At 43.0% G+C, this 18,061-nt stretch overlaps 5 protein-coding genes across 8 annotated transcripts; 3 read left to right on the forward strand and 2 right to left on the reverse strand.

Annotated features, from left to right (window-relative positions):
• Window positions 1–727: 727 nt before the first annotated feature.
• LOC122051691 (GDSL esterase/lipase At5g55050-like) lies at window positions 728–2,607 on the forward strand. 2 transcript variants are annotated; one of them, XM_042612913.1, is made up of 6 exons: window positions 728–887; window positions 991–1,258; window positions 1,341–1,471; window positions 1,557–1,793; window positions 1,873–2,122; window positions 2,220–2,607. In XM_042612913.1, the coding sequence occupies exons 2-6, from the start codon at window positions 1,006–1,008 to the stop codon at window positions 2,438–2,440; spliced, it is 1,092 nt and encodes a 363-aa protein (XP_042468847.1). In that variant the 5' UTR covers window positions 728–887; window positions 991–1,005; the 3' UTR covers window positions 2,441–2,607. The 2 variants fall into 2 exon arrangements, with proteins under 2 accessions (XP_042468847.1, XP_042468846.1); XM_042612912.1 differs by lacking the exon at window positions 728–887 and having other exon boundaries at window positions 939–1,258.
• Window positions 2,608–3,613: 1,006 nt separating this feature from the next.
• LOC122051693 (probable xyloglucan endotransglucosylase/hydrolase protein 8) lies at window positions 3,614–5,117 on the forward strand. 2 transcript variants are annotated; one of them, XM_042612914.1, is made up of 4 exons: window positions 3,614–4,027; window positions 4,101–4,206; window positions 4,278–4,480; window positions 4,551–5,117. In XM_042612914.1, exons 1-4 carry the CDS (start codon window positions 3,714–3,716, stop codon window positions 4,939–4,941), a joined length of 1,014 nt encoding a protein of 337 aa, XP_042468848.1. In that variant the 5' UTR covers window positions 3,614–3,713; the 3' UTR covers window positions 4,942–5,117. The 2 variants fall into 2 exon arrangements, with proteins under 2 accessions (XP_042468848.1, XP_042468849.1); XM_042612915.1 differs by having other exon boundaries at window positions 3,616–4,027; window positions 4,106–4,206.
• A 948-nt stretch (window positions 5,118–6,065) lies between these two features.
• On the forward strand, window positions 6,066–8,098 carry LOC122051694. Of its 2 annotated transcripts, XM_042612918.1 has the most exons (4): window positions 6,066–6,328; window positions 6,432–7,160; window positions 7,229–7,703; window positions 7,789–8,098. In XM_042612918.1, the coding sequence occupies exons 2-4, from the start codon at window positions 6,482–6,484 to the stop codon at window positions 7,958–7,960; spliced, it is 1,326 nt and encodes a 441-aa protein (XP_042468852.1). In that variant the 5' UTR covers window positions 6,066–6,328; window positions 6,432–6,481; the 3' UTR covers window positions 7,961–8,098. The 2 variants fall into 2 exon arrangements, with proteins under 2 accessions (XP_042468852.1, XP_042468850.1); XM_042612916.1 differs by lacking the exon at window positions 6,066–6,328 and having other exon boundaries at window positions 6,362–7,160.
• Window positions 8,099–12,566: 4,468 nt separating this feature from the next.
• LOC122053655 lies at window positions 12,567–13,842 on the reverse strand. Its single transcript, XM_042615657.1, has 2 exons — window positions 13,240–13,842; window positions 12,567–12,921 (listed from the first exon to the last, which is right to left on the reverse strand). The coding sequence occupies exons 1-2, from the start codon at window positions 13,793–13,795 to the stop codon at window positions 12,878–12,880; spliced, it is 600 nt and encodes a 199-aa protein (XP_042471591.1). The 5' UTR covers window positions 13,796–13,842; the 3' UTR covers window positions 12,567–12,877.
• A 482-nt stretch (window positions 13,843–14,324) lies between these two features.
• Window positions 14,325–16,986, reverse strand: LOC122050330 (putative disease resistance RPP13-like protein 1). Its single transcript, XM_042611246.1, has 4 exons — window positions 16,440–16,986; window positions 15,826–16,300; window positions 15,474–15,732; window positions 14,325–15,410 (listed from the first exon to the last, which is right to left on the reverse strand). Exons 1-4 carry the CDS (start codon window positions 16,984–16,986, stop codon window positions 14,325–14,327), a joined length of 2,367 nt encoding a protein of 788 aa, XP_042467180.1.
• Between the last annotated feature and the right edge of the window lie 1,075 nt (window positions 16,987–18,061).

Raw genomic sequence — 18,061 nt, forward strand, 5'->3', positions numbered from 1 at the left:
GGAGTTATCGGTATGTTCTTCACTCGACCTTACTATTGCCAAAGAGGCGTATTACGTTCAATTGGACCTAAGGTCCGATCAACCAAGACATTGGACCGGATAACTTAGTATTTGATTCTTAACCTCAGTTGTAAGTGTGAAAGACGTACGGTCGCTCCGACGGTCTGATTGACCCTTGGCTCTCAAGACCCGTTCAGATAACTTTACGTGATCCACACTCCACGATCTCATAATCCCTCAGATTCTATAATTTTAACCATTTAAATTTAACTTTATATGTTAACTGATCTTCACTATTTTGATCCATTTTTTTTAAGACCATCTTAGTCTTAGTCACCGTATCAGTTTTCAAAACTTAATGATCTCTGTCACTAGTGTTCAGTTTATGTTTAGTATTTCTAATAAATAATTACTATATTACTATTGCAACTGTAATATTTTTTATCAACTTAAATTTTTTAAAAAAATATGTAGTAAAATAAAAGTATTTTTAATTTTTGTCCATGGAAAGTACACGTCTACACGTCTTCCGTAGGCGGTGGAGAAACAAATTTGGAGCAAATTTAATTTAAATTATATAATATTAATTTTAAATTTTATGTCCATTATCATATTTAGTTAGTTTTATCCTATTTTTGTATAATAAAATTTGCCAGAGTTTTAGCTAACGTATCCAATGATCCCCCAATCAAATCCCAGAACGCCCTTTCGGTGCTAATCCAGTGCAGAAAGCGACTCTGCACACCTTCTTTGCTCTGTTCTATCCCCTGCTCCACGCCAATGTGAAAGCAAGAAGCAGAGATCGAAGAGACACCACGGCGACGGCGAAGACGACGACGAAAGGGCCCATCCCCACTCCTCGCCGCGTTCAAACATCTCTCATCTGCGTACGCGCTCTTCCACTCTCTCCGGTGGCCTCCTATAAATTCCCTCCTCCCTTCTCCTACTCTGCAGACATCAGTAATCATTCCATCTCCCTGCATTTCCTAGTTCAATTAATCGGCCATGGCGTACCTCTCTCCGGCGGCAGCGGCGGGCTTCGCCGCACTTCTCGTTCTGTGCTGGTGCGGCATCGGCTGCCGAGCAGCCCCGCCACCGGCGATATACGTGTTCGGCGACTCGCTGGTGGACGTGGGGAACAACAACTACCTCAGCTTCTCGCTACTCAAGGCCGACTTCCCCCACAACGGCATCGACTACCCCGGCCACAAGGCCACCGGCCGCTTCTGCAATGGCAAGAACTCCGCGGATTCCCTCGGTACGTACCTACTCTTGCAACTCACGATCAATCCATTCTACACGTGCTCTGTTCATTAATTTGCTATAAGCTCATGTGGCAGCTGAGAAGCTCGGACTAGCCTCTCCCCCTGCTTACCTTTCTTTACCGTCCAAGTCGAACAACACCGATGCCTTCCTCGGCGGCCTCAACTTCGCCTCAGGCGGCGCCGGAACGCTCGACTCAACCAACAGAGTGAGCGACACGAATTGGAAAATCAGTAAACTTATCGCTCTTGTACCAGAAAGATAACAGATTGTCCATATTCTGATTGATCCAGGGTAAATGCCTCACGATGAACAAGCAAATAGACTACTATACTACAGTCTACGGAGCTTTGGCTAAGCAGTTAGGAACCAGTGCCGCCCAAACTCATCTCTCCGATTCCATCTTCGTCGTCGTGATCGGAAGCAACGACATCCTCAATTACGTGGGATCAGACTCAGCCAACAAGCTCAAGACCCCCGGCCAGCAGTTGGTGGATTCCATGGTCGCATCACTGCAAGGTCAACTCAAGGTAATTAATCTTTCGCGAGGCATTCAGAATCTCTTAGTAATTTCACTAAGCATGTTTTAAAAAACATCCTTTCTTTCAGACAATATACAACCTCGGCGCACGCAAGCTCGCAGTGATCGGCACCGGAGCCATCGGCTGCAGCCCGGCCCAGAGGCATCAGAACAAGACCGGCGACTGCAGAGTGGAAGCCAACTTCCTGGCGTCCCAGTTCAACAAGGGCGTCAGTTCAATGCTCGAGCAACTGGAAGCGGAGTTAACTGGGTTGAGCTACTCCTTCTTCGACACCTACGCAGCGCTCACGGACATCATCAACGACCCATCTTCCTACGGTACAGCCTCACTCGAATCAATTCATAATCGTCGCATGGATTGCCATGGAACCGAACTGAAACTGAGCTTTGTGAATTTGTCGTTGCTTTGATGAAGGATTCGTGGAGATTAAGGCTGCTTGCTGTGGGTTGGGTAACCTGAACGCCAACTTCGCCTGCACTCCGATCTCCACCTACTGCTCCAATCGGCGTGATCACGTCTTTTGGGATTTCTACCACCCAACAGAAGCCGCAGCTGGGACGCTGACGAGCGCTGCTTTTGATGGATCGGAGGGGTATGCGCATCCTATTAGCATCAAACAGCTTGCTGCCTTGTGATGAGCCAAGAATCGCTTAATTAAAGATAAGCTCAAGTGTTTAATGCAGCCTGTTCTTGCACCCATAGCGAAAGAGAATGAATATATATCAATGGTTACTTGGAAAGCTGTAATTTTATATATGGAAAAATTCTCTTGGATCAATTTAAGCTAAATATATATTTTTTTCAAATATAATCTACCATTCTTTTTTTCCTGTATTTGTTTTCTCCATTTTAATCTACCAGCTCTCTCCTTCCGTCATGGCCCCGTCAGCGCCGGCGGCTGCTGTAATTTCTACGAAAAGCTGCTTCCGTGCTGACGAGCCGGAGGCGGCAGCTGCCGTGCTGCTCCGGCGGCGACGTACGTGTTCCGCGACTCGCTGGCGGATGTGGACAGCAGGCACCTGCCTTTGACCTTTCTCACTGCTGGAGGCCAACTTCCGCCGGCATTGATTTCCGGGCTGCAAGGCTACCGTCTGCTTCTGCAACGGGAAATTCAACCAGTTGATGAATTTACTGGGAAATGGTGAAATCATTTAGAGGTCAATTTATTTGAAGGCTTTGGTAGCTGGTGGCCAGTGTCTTGATGAGAAGAAGCCAATGCAACGGTGTCAAAGTCACTGGTAATTGCCGCGTGGCCATGCATGGGCCATGGCTTCTTCAATTCTTTCGCTGTGGCAATGCAAACTGCAAGAGAGTTAGTATTTAACTATTGTCTTTCAATCTTGACCTCTGTAGTGAATCTAAATGTGGAGAAAAAAAATAATGGGAAAAGAGAAGAAAGTGGCCCAAATAGGAATGATAAACTAACTCTTTCATGAAAAATCTTTATTTTTTATTATTTTTATTTATAAAAGCCTCGGGAAAAAAAAATCAAATTACTAAAAAAAAAACTAATTTTTTATAAAAAGAAAAAAAAACAAAAATTCACGCCGCAAGGACCATCTCAGTGGATTCCAAAACTTACAGCCGCTGCTTTAGTCGCTCCAAATCACTTCCTTTCCCAGGCTCACAGGTTCCTGTCCATGGCGGTGCTACATGCTGTGCCTGTGAGACGAGACCCAACGCAAAAGCCCTCATTATTTATCGACCAATCATTGTCCCACCTCCCTTGTCCTCAACATCTCACATGGAACTCGCAGTTCCCACTTGCATCTGTCTCAATTGACCCAATCCTCAGAATAATCCAGCCTGAGGCAGCCTGGATTTCCCACAACCTGTGTCAGCCCGTCACCACCACGCCAAGACGCAACAACATGTTCTACCTTGTAGTTATTTCTAGCAGAGTTGTCAATGTTATTGTTGGACGTGGTCGGAATGGGAATGGGTTGCCATAGATCTGAAGCAATATATATATATAAAAGCTTCAAGGGCAACCTACTACTGCACTTCACTGTCCTCAATCTCAGCAAGGATGGGATCATGGAAGCTTGTTTCCCTGGTTCTTCTCTTCCTTTCTTGCTCCGCAGTTCTTTCGTCGGCCGATTCGGGGAAATCCTCCACCGGTTTCTCATTCAAGGACAGCTTCAAGATAATGCCTGCGCAGGATCATTTCAGGACTTCTCCCGATGGGCAGATCTGGTACCTCTACTTGGACAAGAAAGCAGGTATAAAACAAAATTGCATTCTTCCTCTCTTCCTCGAGCTCGATTAAGTGCGCTAATGGCGTATACCTGCCAGCGAAGGTGGTGGTTTTCAGACGCGAGATAGATACCTGTTTGGGTGGTTCAGCATGAAGATGAAGCTCGTCGGCGGTGACTCAGCCGGCGTCGTCACGGCGTACTATGTGAGTGGACGGATTAATTGAGTGATAAATTTGACAGGGGACTTGACTTAAAGGTAAATGATCGACTGCAGATGTGCTCCGACCTTGGAGCAGGGCCGAAGAGAGACGAGTTGGACTTCGAGTTCTTGGGGAACAGGACAGGGCAGCCTTACACGATCCAGACCAATGTGTACCAAAGTGGGATCGGAGGAAGGGAGATGAGGCACAGTCTGTGGTTCGATCCCACAGCAGATTTCCACACTTATTCCATTCTCTGGAACAGACATCGGATCGTGTAAGATTCTTTGGTTTTCATCCAGTTGCATGGTGAATCTGTTCGATGTTAAAATCGATTGTTTTTGCAGGTTCTACGCGGACAGGGTGCCGATAAGGGTGTACAAGAACAACGGGAGGAAGAACGACTTCTTCCCGACCGAGAAGCCGATGTACATGTTCTCGAGCATCTGGGACGGCGACGACTGGGCCACGAGGGGCGGGCTGGAGAAGACGAACTGGAAGAAGGCGCCGTTCGTGTCGTCGTACAAGGACTTCAACGTGGACGGGTGCCGGTGGGAGGAGCCGTTCCCGGCGTGCGTCGCCTCCACAGGGGAGCACTGGTGGGACCAGTCTGAGGCGTGGGTGCTCGCCGACACTCAGCAGGAGGACTTCTCGTGGGTGGGAAGGAACCTCGTCGTGTACGACTACTGCAAGGATACGGAGAGGTACCCGGAATTGCCGGAGGAATGCAACTTGTAGAGGAAGGAAGGAGAAGAAGGACGACAACAAGAAAAAATATTGAACTTTGAAGTGTACGATTTTGGCGGCGCAATAGATCGTAAATTGTATGTTGTTGTGGGGAATATCGAATTCTGTGATACATATTGTGTTTGTGATAGATATTGTGTTGGATCATGAAGATAATTTATTTTGAATCTGCAGAGCCCAATTTTTTTGTTTTTTCTGATCCGAAACAACTGGGAAGAAATAAATAGCAACAACAAATGGACACAAATTATATCAAAAGGCAGAAATCTCAATCAAAACTAAAACAAATAGTTTATCTTCATAATTTTACTCGGTTAATGATAAAAAAACAGAGAGAGAGAGAGAAAGTAATAGGACAAGAACAGAGTGAACAACAAAGGCACTGTTTTCACCTAAACCTCAATTAATTCCAATGCAATGTTTCCTATTGCCCCTCTGCAAATTCGAGGGAATCTACCTCCATGCTCTAACACAGTGGTGCTCTAGTTTCCAAAATTTCGACACCACTTTGGAAGTCTCAACCCTTCAAATTTCAACACCACTTTGGAAGTCTCAACCCTTCAAATTTATTGAGCTCACTTGAGGGAGAGCATGGTTAAATCTTTGTCGAGGTCTCCAACTTAGCTTCAGTAATGATAAAATCACCTACTCTTTGTGAAATGGCATAGACCTGTTTGAGGATGCCTAACCAGCTTAGTCTAGACCCTATCCAATCAATTTGTGCAATGGATAAATTGTAACCAATTTGCACAGTGAATTTGTAACATTTAAACTTTGTATTCAATGGGGCGGGGGAGGCAAACGCTGACAAGTCTCACATTCTGGTGCAAGATGAGCATTTGTGGTCCACTTCACAAATTCTTCTACGAAAGGCAGAAAGGGTCATAAAAACAATGGCATGTCAAAATTTAATACCATTTTCTTACCACAATCTCTCACTTCAATAACTCTGCAGAAAAGGCCCCAAATCTCATCGGTTCATTTATCTCCGGCCACTCAAACGCAGTGAAAGAAGAGCTAAACTATCTCTGTTTTTTTTTTTTTTTTGTCTCTTCTTTGTGCCTGTAGGTTGTGACTGTGTGGAAGCTAACAAGCCCATCCAGTTGGATGGTCCGATGGAGCCAAAGCTGCATGCATTAAACTCTCCCACTGGTATTTCTTTCTCCTCCCTTCCTCGACTTGCGAAATCAAACAGCTGCTGTCGTCCTCGCTCTCGAGTTTCCAAGGGCTTTGCGTTCTCCTCCTCCTCTGAGCTAAGCGACTGAACATGGTTGTTGTGAAGTCTCAGAGATTTTGATTGCTTCCTTAATGGCTTCGGGGTTCCCAAGGCAGAGAGGAGACTGCCTCTGTACTCTCAAAGGAAACCGTCCATGAGCTGGTATTACTGTCTCTCGCTATAGTTCTTGTTACTTACACCTCCTCAGACTAGTTAAGGCAGGAAATCAAACCGAATCTTGGTTGCGTGTGATGTGCCATGGCAGGAGGAGGAACATTGAAGCAGCAGAGGAAAGCAGGCAGAGGAGAGGAGAAGATGGAGAAGGAGAGGATGCCTGGTACCGTCTGGTTTGCGCTCAAGAAGTCGCTCCACTGCAAGTCGGAGCCCTCCGACGTGTACGACCCCAAGGCCAGGAGGAGTCAGCATCACCTGGGTAGCATCCTCACCAGGAAGCCGCCGAGGTCCGGCTGCTCCAGATCCATCGCCAACCTCAAGGACGTCATCCATGGCAGCAAGAGGCACCTTGAGAAGCCGCCCAGCTGCAGTCCCCGGTCGATCGGCAGCAGCGAGTTCCTCAATCCCATCACGCACGAGGTCATCCTCAGCAACTCCAGGTGCGAGCTCAGGATCACCGGCTTCGGCGCCTGCCCCGACGGCGACCACCACCCTTCGTACGTCGGCACCCTCCGGCCCGGCACTCCCGGCCCTGGAGGCCACCACTACTCCCTCCAGAGCTGTCCTTCCTACAGGGGAGCACCCAACACCACTCCCCCGAGGAAGTGCTTTACGGCTTCCTCTGTTTCCAGCTCTTTATTGCCCGCCGACGGGGGAGGAACTCACCACGCCGCTGCTGCTCCAACTCAGAGGGGTTCCCACGAACCAGAGCCACAATTGCAAGCAAAGAGGCCCTCCAGTGGGTTGACGTGCCACAAGTGCGGCGAGCCGTTTGGCAAGTTGGAAGCCTTGGAGTCGCACCACCTCTCCAACCACGCGGGTAGGCATTTGCTTTCGTTTCATGGATTTCAGTGGTTCAATCTTGTCATAGAATTGACGAATGAGCAGTTACTGAGCTGGCGGAAGGCGACTCGTCGCGGAAGATCGTCGAGATCATCTGCCGGGCGAGCTGGGTGAAGGCGGAGAACAGTAGCATCCGCATCGAACGCGTCCTCAAGGTCCACAACACGCAGAAGACGCTCGCCCGCTTCGAGGACTACCGCGAAGCGGTGAAGGCGAAGGCGAGCAAGCTGGCGAAGAAGCACCCTCGGTGCCTGGCCGACGGCAACGAATTGCTGCGCTTCCACGGCACCACCATTGCCTGCGGCCTCGGTGCTGGCGGCTCCTCCACCCTCTGCTCCTCCGACAAGTGCAACGTGTGCCGGATCGTCCGCCACGGCTTCTCCACGAGCAAGAAGGAGGACGTGGTCAGGGGCGGCGGGGTGGGCGTGTTCACAACTTCCACCAGCGGCCGGGCGTTCGAGGCGATCGGCGACGCCGGCGAGGAGGACGGCGGCGGAAAGAAGGCGCTGCTGGTGTGCAGGTAGGGACTGGCTCATGTCGTTAACCGCGTCACGTCACTTCAAATTTCACTGGATTTTGTCTAATCCCATTAGCTCCACGCGCAGAGTGGTCGCCGGGCGAGTGCACCGGCCATTGGACAACTACCAAGAGCTCGCGAGGCAGACCGGGTTCGACTCAGTCGCCGGAAAGGTAGGCCTCTACGCCAACATCGAGGAGCTCTACCTTCTCAATCCAAGGGCTTTACTTCCCTGCTTCGTGGTGATCTGCAAAACATGATGCGATTGTTGCCGAAATTTTCCTGGATCTCCTCCTCTTTCACTCCAATCCCGAAGAACGAATCGAGTGGAAGAAATTCACAGAATTGTTGGTAATTTGTGTTCGCTTGCATTCAGATAAATTTGCATTTATTTGTCGTGTCTGGTGTCCCTTTTTGCCAGAGAAATCAAGATGGCAATGCCAATGCCATGCTCGTCCATTCACCTCATTGATCCGTCTTTTTCATCAGCATCAGATCACTGTCGCTTCTGTTCGATTGATTAACTACCGCATGAACTCACTGCGGTAGAAGACTACCTCATTGCACTCATCGACAATTTCGAAGAATTAACAATCTCTGCAACTTTCTGTAAATTCTTCAACTAATGCTAAGTCAGCCACGAAGATCCTAACGATAAATGAGTTATATTCGAAGAAACTTAATACCATTATTAAAAAGAATACAATAGAATTTTACATTTAAGAAGGTGGGACGACTTTTGTAATGCATTAAGGAAAACAAAGGTTAATCTCCCTTTGGACCACCAGCTGACAGCCTTTCGGTATTCAAGAACTGGAAACAACATTAAGTTTGCCACCGTGATTTTCTTGTCCCACGCTTTTGAAGTTATCCACTTAATCCATTCTCTCCCTAAAACCCCTGTTCAAATGTTCCCCACCCTCTGCCCTCAGTTGTTCCTCCATTAGCAACTAACTGAGCTTGATTGGTTACTTCACTATGGAATCTTATTTTAATGCAACTCTCCAATTTGATGAAGTGATTGGATTTTTGTAATATTTAAATAAATTTTATTCTATTTTATATTTTCTAATTAAGTTTTTTCTCTCTATATTAACATATTATGATAATCTAATTGAGATATTTAGCGGAGGTTAAATAAGTGTGTATCATTTTAAATGTATTTTTTTAGTTTTATTTAATATTTTTATTTATTATCTTATCTATTTTATATATATGTAAGTGTGACTCACGTATCGTTGGCTTGGGTATTCATTTTATAATTCAATATGTAACTCTATATAATATAATATAATATAATATAACCATTATCTTATAAACATTTCTTTAAATTTTATAAATATCATATGATTATACACAATAATAGAGCTCTCGGACAGATGGACCGCAGCGAGGCGGGCAGTCTATGACGAGTTGACGATTTGTCAGGAGTGAGGACTACCGGTTCATCATCTTAATTGATTAGAAAATTTTCAACCTAACCCCATGGTGACTAAGCAGGTTAACTTATGAGCCCAACAAAATAAAAAAAATTCAAATATATATTAAAAATTAAAATGTCTAACTTTGAATTACGGATTAGATGGATTTAGGGCTTCAAATTTGTGTATTTATTATTTTTGGAGATTGCTTTCCATTAAAAAAAGAAAAAGATAAATCCATTTAATCTCATTAACTAGTCATAGGGTGATCGGCACTGCTTGGCCTTATGAAATTTTTGCAACAAGCATCAAGATAAATCGAAAATCGCATGCGCCGTGCAGTCCAGAAGTTTAGCATCCTTTGGTTGTATGCTCCATTTGAAGGAAAAAATTCCTACAAATATATTATAGTTGGGGATCGAACCGTAGGTGTCTAGATAACAATCTAGATGTCCTACCGTGGCACCATAGCCCTTGGGACAAAAATGATAAACTTAGTTAGTCTCATTGATTAGCTAGTCCTAGGGTGACCGGTCCAGTCCCATGAAAATTTTCTATCGACCTCTAGGATAAATCGTGCCCGATATCCTTTGGTTGTGCTACCCATTTAGAGAAAAATTTCTACAAATATATGATAGCTGTGGATCGAACTGTAAGTACTTGAGTGACAACATAGATATTCTATTACGACACCGTAGCTTTAGTGACTTGCTTTCTATAAAACAATTTATGAAAGGACTGATTATTTGAAATATTTATTTGATTATAGTTTATTAATTTTGTCCTGAAAAATACCTCCAAATCTCTAGTTTATTAATTCTTTCGTTTATTTAAGAAAAAAATTTCTTTGGAGATTTTTTTTCTGAACCTACGAGCCCACCCAAATTCACTGTAAGATCAAGTGAGAGTTCATTGGGTACCTAATCTTTTCCATACATAAGGCTACTAACTAGGGTAAAATATCTCTCATAATTTTTATGTCTGTATTTTAAACCCCTGGGGTCAATGAAATCGAACCGCTTGGTGCAAGCGATATCATTTTCTTTGCTCCAAAAGATTAAGTGAGAGTGATATGATACCTTCGGGGCTTGGTGCGAGGGTAAAAAGTGAAACATATTTCTATACAATAAGGTTCAATTCCTATGTAGGATACTCTATACGTTCGCAATTCTCTAATCATTCGTGATGCTGTACCTTCAACCAAAACTTATACGTGATTCATAGATTTACTCTGATAAACAGGGAAAAGTTGCTATAAGACCCGTTTAGTATCTTTAAAATTAATCAATTGCGAGAATTGAATATCTAATTAAAAGCGTATAATATGGTAAAACTAAAATATTCATTAGAGGATTTGACCTATATTGTCTTGAATATGATAAATAAAATGTAAGTATAATATAAATAAAATATATCGTTGATGCATACATAAGTTCGAATAAATGTGTGTAGATATTTTAATATCCTACCTATGTTAACGCAGGAGATTATTCTTCAGTCATCTCAGGAAAAATAAGATTTCTTTTAAAGAAAATAATGTTCAACGCAATTCTGAGACTCTAAAAATTCTTTTTGTTTTTTCTTAATAAATGAATTTAACGGATATGCGAGGCGACATCTAATGTCTCGGTCCCTTCACTCAATTAATGTGATTACACAATCCGCTCCGGGTTAGGCGCCATCAATGTAGCCTCTTAATGATCTTTCAACAACAAACCCAAATCCTCTTGCCTGATCGACCAATTACATCCATACACATCTTTATGGATACGCGGAGAGATTTAAATTGCGTAAAAACTAAAGTTAAATTATTCTATGATTGTTTTTCAAACTGTTTAATTACTGACTCGGTATATACATACACTATCTCCCTCTTCTCTGTCTTCTCCTTTGTGTTAACTGAATTTATCATTTTTTTTCCCTTTGTGTGGCTCATGAATTCCTTCACACTCCATTCTTCTTATCAAGTGCAAACACGAAGAACTTGAAAATTGACAAAGTCATTACGTTGAGACTTTAAAAATTACTTCAGAAATAAAAGAAAACAAAAAAAAAATAGAGAACTAAATTATCATCTATGTTTCTTTTATACTCATTTTATTTGAGAGAGTTGAAAGTAAAATTAAAAATAATTTTTATAGTGAAAAAGATTTTATCTTTATCAACAAATAATTTAGAGGTAAAATTAATCATCTCAAAATTGAATGAAAAGTAACGGATAGAAAAAAATTGACAGTGTACTTCTTTTTATTTATAAAATTATACTATTTACTAATAAAATGACGCATGTATCATTTTTTTAACTCACAAAATTACTCCATATACTTAAAAAATGACGTATATATTCTTTTTCAATTATAAAAATTATACCGTATATATCCACTTTTCTCAATAAAGATAAATAAGAATATAGAGGAAGAGATTTCTTTCCTTTACCATTCCCTTCCTATACTACTAGATTTATTTTATTCCTTCATAGTCCACTGATTAAAGTAGAGTTGATCGAGCACCTCCACTTTCTCTCCTCCCCTCCCTACATAGCTGGGAACATGTTTTATGGGAAAATTGCTTCAGTTCAGTTAAAACTAATAAATGCAAACGCTTGGTCCCTTTTGCATGTAAGGATTGCTTCTTTAAATGTAGAGTTCTTGTTTTGCTAGAAAAGGTTCATGGCAGCAGCCAGTAATTTGATCTCGAGGTAGAACTGAGGCAACACAAAGAAGAGAGCTCAGATGGCATTTACTAGTGTCATCGCAGGTAGGAGTCAAAACAAGTTTTAAGTATGATTCAGCTAGTTTCATGTTATTATTATCTTGCAAATGGTAAAGAGGTGGGAGAACATGATTTATGTTTCAAAGAAAACACTGTCAAACAGGTGTAGCATATTGAGCAGCTTATTCACTCTCCTCTTCTTATCCTGCACATGGAAGGCAAGCAGGACTAGTCTCTTTGCAGATTTGTAATGATCTTTGTATTGACTATATCTTGGGACCTCATTGTGCCACTGATACCCCACACCATCTCCAACATCATAATGAAGATACAAGATCGCTGATAGTGTTGCATAACATGGTATCATGACTTGACTGCACCCTTTCTTGGCACTCTTGCATGGGTAAAATCCCTCAGCTTTCATATCGTGGAACCTTCAACCTTCAGTTTATACTTCCAAATGATCTCTTGCATTGGTCTACAACTGACTTCAGCTTTCTTGAGAGCCATAACAGCCATTTCTCTACGGCTTATTCCAAGGTCCAAGACAGAATAATTGAGTATTAATGTGTAGTAATGTTTATCAGGTTAATTATGTTTGTTATAATATTCAAATGGATTATAATAACTCTAGTTGCGTTGAATAAGAGGCAAATGTTCATCTCATAACTTATTCATGACGGCAATGGCATCATTGAATGGCCTTGAGTCCTGACGGGCGAAGCAAGTAAAATACAATCAACCAAACGGCAAAAGCGATGCTGATTATTAATAACTTTAAATTTCTTTGTGCACTATCATACATAAAATGGCCAAGTCAAGATGTGAAAAATTCACCGGTGCCCATCATTTTCCCTTCTTATTTCTTCTTCCATTCTCTCAAAATCATCGAATTAATAATGGTGGGGATGGATAGGTGGAAAGGAGGAGAGGAAGGGGAAGGAGACCACATTAAATGCTGCTATTCCAACAACGGCACATGAAAGATTGCAGTGGAAGGACAAGTATGCTGACAAGATTGTGGAGTTGTAGGGGTTCTAATTATTACCGACGCTGCTGGAATCCATCTCTTCTCCTGCCATGGAGCTCTGCAAGGCAAAGAAGGAAACAGTTGAGATGGTGAGGTGTGTGTTGAAAGACCTGTTACATTGTTGTCGCATGGTACATGGTAAACAGCAGCAAGACAGAAACAAATCTGGAATGGGCTGCTAATTTGTGTTTGCTTGATAAAAATTTAGCACACAATCGATGCGAGCAAGGCACGTAATGCAAACGCGAATTGCTTAGAAACTGAAATTGTAGAGGAGGAACCACAAATTCTGATAAAAAAAAGTTCTTTTTTTTAAAAAAAATTTAATCAGAGTAAGGAAATTCTATCAAGATCCGATCTTTCAGGGCTCCCTCACCTTCTCCGGCCATTTTGATCGCCTCGGCGTCCGGTTGGCAGTCCGGCGGCTCCTCGAAGACCGACGCGGAAAGCTGCTTGTGTGCCAGGCCGATGTCGAATAGGATAACGCCCGACGCGGGATCGTCTATGAGAATAGCTTTCACCGGGAGCCACAGGAAGAGCTCCTCCTGCGACCACCCGACGACGCCGCCGAGCGCGCCGTAGCTGAGGTTGCCGCTGACGACTCTGTCGAAGTAGGCGAGGCCGCCGCCGTCGAAGCGAGCGTAGCAGGGGTGGCGTAGCCGGACCTCGAGGAGGCCGGAGGTAGGGTCCAGGGTGAAGGAATCGATGGCCTTGGGGAGCAGGCCGGCGGGGAGGCCGTAACTGCGGAGCAGGTCCCCGAAGAACCGGTCGGCATCAGCGGCGACGACGCCAGAGAAGGCGTTGCGGGCGGAGAGAAGAGGGAGGAGGCTTAACAGAGGTAGAAAGGCCGGAAGGGCGAGGAAAGGCGACGCCTTTGCCATTGGAGTGGGTTTAAGGAGGGGTTTGGACATGGAGCTTTGCTGAAGAGACATTTGACAAGAAAAGAATCCCAAGAGGAAGGCCAAAACTTTGAAGGTAGCTTTCCATCAACTAACTTGTTTGTCCATCTTACAATAAAAATATTCCTTAGGTAAATAGCTAATAGCTAATTGCATTAAATAGCTCTATGCAGTTTCTAATATTAATTGAACTACTAAATTATACAGACAATTGATTACTCTACTATTGAAGCAATCATGCTAGCTTAATGTTACAATTCGAAAGAAAGAGTGAAGTTGGACCATTTTTTACATGTCAGGGACTGTTCAATTGTACTGAGCTTAATGCTAAAGGTGGAGGCTTTGCTTTTGGTTATTTTGAGGCGAAGTCGTATGGATGTGTTTTCTACAATTCAACAGGAAAATTGGTTACTGGCTGTTGTACTAAATCAAAGGAACACAAAGGATGTGTGCACTTTCATATACTCTTTTCTTCCAAATCTCAGGAGAACCTTTGGGTCTGGTTGAAAAAAAAAAGTACAATGAATTTGTTACAAGGATACTATACAATTAGACGAATCTATCACAAAGAAGAAAAATGATAACAATGGAATGATGCATTGCTCTCATACTTGAATGGATTTTTAGTATACGTCATGTATGCACGCCCTTCAAGAGATTTCATCGTCACTCCGGGCGACTGTTGAATGGTATGCCAGTATGGGCCGTCCTTGCAGCAGCTACAAAGCAGTGAAAAGCTGCAGTAGACAAGCAACACACCTGATGCAGCATAACCCTTCATGTGCTGCTCAAGCAGTTCGGGTAGCCAAACTGGGAGGGGATCTTCTTGCGTACCAAGGCTTTCCGGTAGTCTCCGGGAAGAATTTTGTTGTAGCTCAAGCTTTTCTAATGCACTCAAACTATCCACTTGTTTCAGCAGCGGGCAAGATCCAACGATCAGTGATTTCAACATGGGAAGGTTGGACACTTTTTCTAATTTCTTGTTGTCCCTGAGGAAAAGCTCAGTAGTTAAGGATGGGAGGTTCTTCACTTCCCCTAGCTCGTGTGCACCATAGATCCTCAATTCTTCTAGGTTGGTTGCGTGATGCAGACCATCAGGAAGAGCTTTCAGCTTTGGGCAGTCTACGACACACAGTCGTTTTAGAGAAGGCAATAGTTGCAGCTCTTGTGCTTTTGCAGTCTCAGTCTCACCGAACGACCATTGTTCCCAGTTGGGCATTATCATGAATTCCAGATATTCAAGTTTGGGGAATGCTACTAGTGTCGTCAACGGTGACTGACCGTAGAGAAGTTCCGGTCCAACGGTAACTATTGCGTCAGCTCTTGCTATGGAAAGAACCTTCAACTGGGGTAACTGGCCTAGTACAGGAAGCTGTGCACACAATAAGAAACAATGAAGGCCGAGAATTTGCAGATTGGGGAAAGACATTGGCATGCATCTGTCCATGCATTTTGGCAATTCCTGACCAAGAAAATGGCAGATTGAAAGGCCCTCTAGGCTTGATGGCAGAGACAGCTCACTAAAGAGCCTCACATTCCTCTGGTTCTCTTCCTCTGTAAAACATTCTAAGCTTGAAGGAGGAAAAAGCTCACTTAAACTCTCTGCAAAATCCTCTGCTATCTGGTTCCCACATAGTGTGAGATCAGCCTTCACGCAAGGAGGCAGCCAACTTAGCTACAAATATTTAAGAAGGGTTTTGTTAGCAAGTGCCAAAGATCCTCTGCGAGCCCTCTTTAATGCCGCCACATACAAAAACCTCAGGTCGTTAAGTGACTGCAGATCATCTAATGCACAGTCTTCGACTTGGCCTTGTGTATCTCGTTCATGCCCTATCAGAAAGCCATTAAGATGGTTGATTTTTGTCAAGTTCCCAATTCCTTTGGGTAAATGATTTAGAGGAGTTCCTCCCACACGAAGACATCTTAGATTCTGCAACTTTGTGATGGCGTCAGGAAGGTAGAGCAAAAATCTACAGCAATGAAGATTTAAAATTTCCAAGTTTCTGAGGCATCCAATTGACTCTGGCAATGACTGAACATTTGTCCGATCCAGATCCAAGTACCTCAACTGTATCAGATTTCCCAAGGAATCTGGAATTCTATCAATCTCAGTGTTAGAAAAACATAGAACCCTTAGTTGGCCCAGCTTTTCATGTAGGTCAGCCCGAATCCTCTTCGTCTTCAAACTGTTCCAGACGAGTAAAGTGCGCAAACAATTCTGAGTGACTACCTCTTCAGGAACTGCAACCTCCTCACCCATGTCTGATACTGACAGGTGACGAATTTTTGTCAAAGAATTTGGTCGTTCTAGTCTTTCCCCGTTGCTAATAGAAACACTTTCCTCCTCTACCAAGTAAACTGCTAAGGACCTTAAAAGTCCATGCATACTGCATCGGCTGTTATCCAAATAGAAGGGATGCAGTTGTAGAAGGTTTCTTCCAAGCAATTCTTCATAGTAGCCCTCGGCTAAATCTTCCAACAGTCTATATCCCTGTGGTTTCACAAATCCTTCGGCAACCCAAATACCTAGTAAGAGTCCTATAATGCATTAAGCCGTTTTCAGGATACAACGAGCAAAAGAGAAAGCATTGTTTGAGGTGTGATGGTAAATCCTCGTAACTTAAGTATAGAGCTCTTGGCAGTTCTTCTTGAAGCTGATTCATTGACCATATTTCACTTTCAAGAACTTTGTTCCATTCTTTCTCGCATCTTTCCTTGGACCTCAAAACACCAGCAACTGTCTTAATGGCAAGAGGAAGCCCGTCATATTTCTTGACAATTTCTCCCCCAGTTGCTTTTAGTTTGCACAGCTCCTCATCTTCTCCGTCTCTAGAGACCAGTGTAGAAAGCAACATCCAACTAGTGACCTTATCCATCTTCTCAACGCAATGAATACTGGCTCCCATTTGTCTCGCCACCCTTTCATCCCTTGCCGTGATCAAGATTCCACCAGAAGAATATTTAAAAGGAGGTTTCAGTAGATCCTCCCACACGTTTGCATTCCACAGATCATCTAACACAATGAAGAACTTCTTTGGTAAGAGATGAGAAAGTTTAAGTTCCAATTCAGCCTTGCTTCTAGCCTTTCCATGATCTCCCCCAAAACTTCTAATTTGTTCTTTCAGCAACTCGTCGCCCGAAAATCTTTTGGAAACATAAAGCCAAGTTTTCCTAGGAAAGAAGTCATGGATCCTGCTGTCGTTGTAGACATTACGAGCAAGCATGGACTTGCCTATGTTAGTAATTAGTTCTAAAAGTAATCATGAGATGATTAGATCTTTTGAGTTATTTATTGAGTTAGACTTAAATGAACTCATTCATTGGATTGAATTCGATGTGAATTAAATATATTGGATTAATGAGTTAGATTCAATGGGTTAGACTTATTGGATTATTGGATTAATGGTTAATCCAATATAATAATCTAACACATTAAGAGGAATACAAAGAGATAAAAACCCTTGGTATATATTGGATGAATATAAATAGATTTCTGGATTTATTTTTTGATTAGATGATAATTAGATGAAAATGAGATGAGAAAAAGTGACTCTTGATCTTCCCTCTTCCTCCTTTGCTAAATCTTTAAGTTTGGTCGAACCATTTTCTTGCTAGCACAAGAAGATAGTTCTTCTCCGAAGGCTTTGTTCATGTGACGAATGAAGGATGTGTTCGTGTGGATACCGTAAAGGCGCGGACGCTTGATCACGCTGAGATCTACATCCAAAGAAAAAGTTGTTGTCGGGATTGCGAAGGGCACGCAACAAAGGTATACTTCTCATGTAAAACTTAGTATATGATTATTTTCTCCTTCGTAAGGATCTTTTGAAGATGATCTAGTTAATTTTCCGTTGCGCTTAAGCGTGTTTAGTGCGCTAGATCCCTACAGTGGTATTAGATCCACTTGCGAAGGCATATACTAAGTTTTTAGAATTTTATATGTGATATAGAATTTGCATAAGATGTCTACTATGATCTACATGATTATGGGTCTCGACCAAATAAGGTTTCGGCCAAAGAGAGTTTCGGCCAAACTAGTTTTCGGCCAAAGATGTTGTCAACAACAAGTTTTCGGCCAAACTAAACTGTTCTGAACAACAAGATTTTGGCCAAAGGTTATGTGGGTAGTAGGGTCTCGGGTATAGCAACAGCTCATAAAATGAGTATGCAAAATAAATTTTGCTTTGGCAAAATAGATTTTATGCCATGGCATTGCGGCTCATAATTTGTTGTTGAAATCATAGTAAATTTTATGTCATAAAATATTATGAATGTTATATGACATGATGCATGGTTATG

Source organism: Zingiber officinale, chromosome 3A, assembly GCF_018446385.1.
Source record: "Zingiber officinale cultivar Zhangliang chromosome 3A, Zo_v1.1, whole genome shotgun sequence".
NCBI classification, from domain to species: domain Eukaryota; kingdom Viridiplantae; phylum Streptophyta; class Magnoliopsida; order Zingiberales; family Zingiberaceae; genus Zingiber; species Zingiber officinale.